Source organism: Chrysochloris asiatica, unplaced genomic scaffold (assembly GCF_000296735.1).
Source record: "Chrysochloris asiatica unplaced genomic scaffold, ChrAsi1.0 scaffold00016, whole genome shotgun sequence".
Classification (NCBI taxonomy): Eukaryota; Metazoa; Chordata; class Mammalia; order Afrosoricida; family Chrysochloridae; genus Chrysochloris; species Chrysochloris asiatica.
The window spans coordinates 29,119,305-29,125,809 of NW_006408534.1; the positions used below are offsets into that span (position 1 = coordinate 29,119,305).

At 35.0% G+C, this 6,505-nt stretch overlaps 1 protein-coding gene across 1 annotated transcript in view; it reads left to right on the forward strand.

The window, feature by feature from the left end:
• SMC6 (structural maintenance of chromosomes 6) overlaps positions 1-6,505 on the forward strand; it is a 106,940-nt gene that overhangs the window by 66,141 nt on the left and 34,294 nt on the right. Inside the window, exons 16-19 of the mRNA XM_006835266.1 lie at positions 58-218; positions 3,115-3,250; positions 4,177-4,257; positions 6,040-6,210. Coding sequence (XP_006835329.1) covers positions 58-218; positions 3,115-3,250; positions 4,177-4,257; positions 6,040-6,210 — 549 coding nt within the window. The remainder of the gene's footprint in view (positions 1-57; positions 219-3,114; positions 3,251-4,176; positions 4,258-6,039; positions 6,211-6,505) is intronic.

Below are 6,505 nucleotides of genomic sequence, written 5' to 3' on the forward strand. Positions count from 1 at the left end.
TATATCTGGAATGTTTTGACATAATTTTTAAAATGTATTTTTCCTCTGTTCCTTTAGAACAACAGTGAAGCTCGTACAGTAATGCAGTCCCAAAAGCCACCTAAGAATTGTAGAGAAGCATTTACTGCTGATGGTGATCAAGTTTTTCCTGGGCGTTATTATTCATCTGAAAATACAAGACCCAAGTTCCTTAGCAGAGATCTAGATTCTGAAATCAGGTTGGCATCCAGTTTGAACTTTATTACTTCTGGACCCCTGGTGTAGCACTGTAGGATAAGCACTGGACTGCGAGTCAAAGGTTGGCAGTTCAAACCCACCAGCTGCTTCTTGGAAACCCTATTGCAGGGTTGCCGTGAGTTAGAATTGACTCAAAGGCATTTAACAACAACAACATACTACTTCTACTACCTCCTTCAGGGTTCAGTTACTTACATTAGTAGTTATTTCAATGAAGAACTGATTAATCTGTATCAGAGTTTGGGTGTAAAAGATTTAGCTGCATGTGGTACTGTACAATAGGCACTGGACTGCTAACTGCAATGTTGGTCATTCAACCCTACAAGCTGCTCCTTAGAAAACCTATACAGAGTCACTATGAGTTGAAACTGACTCGAAGGCACTTAACAGCAACAACCGCATAATTCTAGGTTGATATTTACTTTCCATAACTATTTTAGTACAGGGTCGCTATGAGTCGGAACTGACTCCATAGCACACAGCCACCACCACTACCACCACCACTTTGATGACAATTTTCTGGACTGAGAGTGTTCTAGAACGGTACTGCTAGAAATGTGTTCCCTGCACCAGTAGACCTTTATATTGGTTTTTACCTATTTGCAAAGAGATAAAGAGCTTAATTCAATTGGTCTTGACTCATAGTAAACCTGTATGTAGTTATGAGGAACAACTGGTGAGTCTGAACTGCTGAACTTACGGGTCAAATCGACTTTGCACAGTCCAGTGCTTATCCTATAGTGCCACACAGACTGGTACTTAGAGTTTCATAATTCCATGCATATAACAAAATGAGTTCAACTTACTATTCCATATCCAATTCCAATTTGTGCTTTTCGGGTTGAGCCTTGTGGTCAACTGGGTATATATAGGATTTGACCTCTGGTGGTCCCATCACAGAGAATCGGTGTTATGGAGAAGTTTGAAGGTAGAATTTTGCCTGTCTTCATTTGGCTAGATTTAATTTTGGGGCTTTAAATTTACAAATTTATTTGTTGTTGTTGTTGCTTTTTGCAAAAGTATTAGTTGTTTGTAAATGCATATATCCAGAATGCTGGAAGGAGGTGTGGTTTACAAACTGCAGCTAATCCCAAAGTCATCAAACCAGAGCGATAAACCACTAAATAGACTAAAATGTTAATGTAGGTTTTTTTATGGAATTGTTATGTATGTTTTATTTTTCTAGATATAAGAAAGCATTTTTCTTCTAATGTGTTTGATGGGTTTAGATTTATAATGCTCATATTTAAAATAGATAAACCTAACAAGATTATAATATCCGTGACTGGAAAAGAGTATGGGACCCCAGTGGCTCTGTAGGATAAGCACTAGACTGCAAATCACAAGGTTGGTATTCAAGTACACCAGCTACACTGTAGGAGAAGGATGAGACTGCCTGCTTCTGTAAAATAGCCTGAGGAAACCCTATATATACACTGTCACTGTGAGTCAGAACCAACTTTACATCACACAACAACAACATTTACATGATAAAATTAATTTACTAAACCTTGAGACCATATTAGAATTTCTGCTCTAGCCCTACTTTTTCATAGAAATACCACAACTATTTTCATTTCCCTGTATCATTTATTTCTCATTCATTCAGCCTTTAAGTCTAACTAAATAGTGTAGTTATCACATTTTACTGGCACTGTGGTTAATGTGCTGGACTACAAACTCAGTTTGATCTGCAAGGTCGGCAGTTCAAGTACACCAGCTGCTCCTTGGAAGCCCTATACAGGGTCGCTATGAGTCAGAATTGATTTGGCAACACTTAACCATTTTATCTATAGCAAGAGGAAAAATATTGCCAGTTGAAATAATAATACACTGAAGAATGATTTCAAATATGTTAGAATGTTGAGAGATGTGTGTTTTAGTGACTAATTAAATTTTTTCTTAACTGTAAGGGTGGTTCTCTTCACCAAGCATACAGGTTTAGTAGATGAGTACTTGAATTAGTGAATCAGGAAAAAGTCACTGTTAATTTTGCTGGCATGGAAGGCCCCTTGTTTTATCTTTAACCTCATCTCTTTTCATTGTTCTCTCTCTTACTCCCCACAAATTCTTAGCATTCCATCAACAATAAATGTTGAGCTGATGTGATTTTAATTATTTTGTTTTTACCTTCTTTGCCTTTGTGTGTTTCTTTCCATCTTAGTTTATCCAGATAAAAACTTTAAAATACCAGTTCATTTTTTTATATTATGTATAGTATTATGTATATATTTTGTTGTTAAGTGCTGTTGAGTCCATTCCAACTCATAGTGACCCTAAAGAATGGCTGGTCCAGCTTATTAACCCTCAGTGCCACACCAGGACTTCATTAGCATACTATAAAATGTCCTTTTCACATTTTACTTTTCTGATTTATTTTCTGGGTTTTTTCACTCCTTTTTGTGAATCATATCTCAATTCTATTTCTGTATCTACGTGCACAATGTCTGGCACACAAAGACCGTGTCTTAAATACTTGTTAAATAAAGTTAAATCACATTAGAAGATCACTTTGGAAATCTTTGTAATACATTATTTATATTATCAACACCTTGGATTATAGAACTGGTTTCACTGAATTGGTTTGACATAAATAAATTAATTACAAGTAAACCTTGTTTTATTTTATTTTGTTGTTGTTGTTAAGTGCCGTCGAGTTGTTTCTGACCAACCCATAGCGACCCTGTACAAGGTTTCCAAGGCTGTAAATCTTGACGGGAGTAGAAAGCCTCATCTTTCTCCCACGAAGCAGCTGGTAGTTTTGAACTGCTGACCTTAAGGTTCGCAGCTCGATTAATATTTTATTTTAAGGTCATAAATATTTGTGATATTTAGAAGTAGATGTAATGCATTTTTTACCTTTTTCTCTTCATCAAGCCACTTGGAAAATGATGTTGAAAATAAGAAAGCCCAGATACTAAATCTTCAGCAGCATTTGTCTGTTCTTCAAAAGGATATTGGACGCAATAAAGAACTTTTTGAAAGGTGCAAACTACATTATAAAGAGTTAGAGGTAAAATATAAATAAACGTTTCATTTTTTCAACTTACCACTTCCAAACTTTTAAAAAGATTTTGACATTTATTTGATTAAAGCAATAGTTACCAAACTTTTTGCTCCAAGCCCTTTAAAACACTCATAAAAAAGTGTTTTTATTTGTGTAGGTTATATTTTATCAGTATGTTACTAAAAATTAAAATAGAATTTAAAAAATGTATTAGTTTATATAAAATTATTGTTGTCGTTAAGTGCTGTCAAGTCAGTTTTGTATAGGGTTTTGAGGAACAGTTGGTGAGTTTGAATGGCTGACTTTTTGGTTCAAATGGAAGGTTTGCAGTACAGCTTATTAACCCACAGTGCCACACCAGGTCTTCTCTGGCTTAATTAACTGCAACTGAATTCTCATTTCAGTTTCTGCATTCATCCTGTAGCAATATTACATATAATAAGTAGTCATAAAAGTCTTATATACGTGTGAGAAAATGAGAACAGAAAGGATGAATGTCTTAATATGTTTATGATGGTGGTTGTTGGTAAATGCTTTTGAGTCGATTCCAACTCATAGTGAACCTGTAGAGTTCCCCAGGAGTGGCTGGTGAGCTTTAACCGCCGACCTTGTGGTTCAAACCAACCTTGCAGTCCAGCACATTATTAACCCACAGTGCCACACTAGGACTCCTTGGATAGGAAATAATATTTTCTTTACCCAATATTGTCCACATCTGAAATTCTAAAATGAATTACTAACATCTTTTTTTGCATGAGGATGGATTAGCAATAAGTTATCTATGACAGAATTTATGTATAACTTCCTTTTTAATAATAGTAACATACCCCTTTTGTGGATTACAAAATTCTTGTGTATTATATACCTTTTTAAGGTTTTACTTTTATCTTTCATTTATTTTTATGTTGCTAAAAATCTTTTCTTTTTTTCAGATGAAAATAAGAAAATGTCTTTCAGAAATTCGAGAACTTGAGAATATAGAAGAACACCAGTCTATAGATATTGCAACTTTGGTAAGATGCTTTTAATTTAAATGTATTGTCAAAGTCTAAATAATTTAGGTTAGCAACATTTAGTCTCAGCTTTTAAAATAATCCATTTAATTGAGGATAATCTTTGGAATTTCTGTTTCCTTTCATAAACTAAATAGAAACTACTTGGACTACACTTTTCACGTTCCTTGATGTTTTGTTTATATAGCTTCCATTCATGATAATTGCGTTTTCTACCAAATATGTTAGTTGTGCTCTGAACAGTGACCCATCAAACCACATTGTGTAGCATAGTGTTTTTCCCATTGGGTGCTTTCAGAGTTAATCAATATTAATGGATAAAAGATGTCAATACCATCTTTCTAGTGTTTTCCTTTTTTCGTAAATGATTTTCATTTTAATTCAGTACCTACTAGTTGTTCTCTACTTTTTTAAATTTTGTTTTGTTTGTTTCAGGCATCTGTTGATATTTAGAGTAACTTCTCTGAGTTAGGTAGATTGCATAGCCTTTTTTTTTCAGTGATTTAGGTAGATTTTGTAGAATATTATTGAGTGTTTTCTCTCTGTGAGGCACTCACTGTATTAAGTACTGGGACTATGTTGTTGTGATGTGCCATCAAGTCAGTTCCGACCCATAGCAACCCTTTATAGGGTTTCCGAGGAGCAGCTGGTGAGCTTGAACTGTCAACCTTGCCATTCAAACAGCTTTGAAGTCTGGTGCATTAACCCACAGCGCCATACCAGGACTCCCACTATATATTTTGTTGTTAAGTGCTGTCGAGTTGGTTCCAGCCTATAGCGACCCTGTATAGGGTTTCCAAGGAGCTGCTGGTGAGCTTGAACCACCGACCTTTCAGTTCAAATGACTTTGCAGTCTGATGCATTAGCCCACAGCGCCACAGTGCTGTCGAGTTGGTTCCAGCCTATAGCGGCCCTATATAGGGTTTCCAAGGAGTGACTGGTGAGGTTGAACTGACAATCTTGTGGTTCGAATTGACTTTGCAATCCAGCACATTAACCCACAGCACCACACCAGGACTCTACATTGGATATATTTTGAAAGAAAGAGTGGATAGAATAAAAGTTATTCCTTTTGACTGTGACCTCAATAAGCAGATTTAAAAAAAAAATTTCTCCTAAATATTATTTCTTCTTATTTTTGCATTTATTTTCTTATACCTCCTCATTTTTCATTGTTGTTGTTAAGTGCCATTGGCTCGATTATAATTCATGGTAATCTTAGTTAGGATTTCCATAGAAAGGCTGGTGGATGTGAATTGCCAATCTTGTGGTTAGCAATCCAGAGCTTTACCTACAGCATCACATCAGGACTTAATTTTTCATTTAGGGTATGAAAAACTCAAGTGTTCTTTGTATTTTGGTGCTTCACATTTCAGTGTTATTTCTAGATGGTTCTTGCTATGTGCTATTGGGTTGGTTCCAACTCATAGTAACCCTGTATAGGTTTTTCAGAGAGTGGCTGGTAGGTTTGAACCACCAACCTGTGGTTCGGTGTCCAGTGCTTATCTGACAGTATCACACCAGTACTCCAGACTAATGTTAACTTTTTTTTACATATTCAAGAAGTTGCTGGGGTTACTCATTAGAAATTATATATTTATAAAATGCTTTTTGACTTTCCTTCTCAGCCTCATTTCTACCTTAGTTTCTAATTTAGGCATAAATTGATTTTTGAGTTCATTTACCTATAACCTGTAGTTTCTTCTCTTTCAAAGTTTTTTGTTGTTTTTATATTTTATTTCTTAAGTTTTAATGAATTCTAATTGTTCTGTATGTTACTAGGAAGATGAAGCTCAAGAAAATAAAAGCAAAATGAAGTTTGTTGAGAAAAATATGGAGCAACAAAAAGAAAAGATGGAGACTCTTAAAAGTGTGAAAATAGAAGCAGAAAACAAATATGATGCAATTAAATTGAAAATTAGTCAGCTGTCGGAGCTAGCTGATTCACTTAAGGTATATGTTGTTGCTATTTTGTTATGTGTTTTTGGTTTTTTTTCCCCAGGTTCCTTTTTTTTTTCTTTAAGGTTTTTATTGTGGATTGAGTAAAAGTTTACAGGGCACATCATCAATTTCAACAATTCATATAACTTGTTTCATTACGTTGATTATAATCCATATACCATGAGTTAAAAGTATTTCTCTCTATCCGCTTTTTAAAAAAACACACAAACAAAAAAACCCATTCAGGCATATATAATAATTTACATCTCCAAAGGGCACATTCTGCAAGTCTGCTCCTGGCCACCAG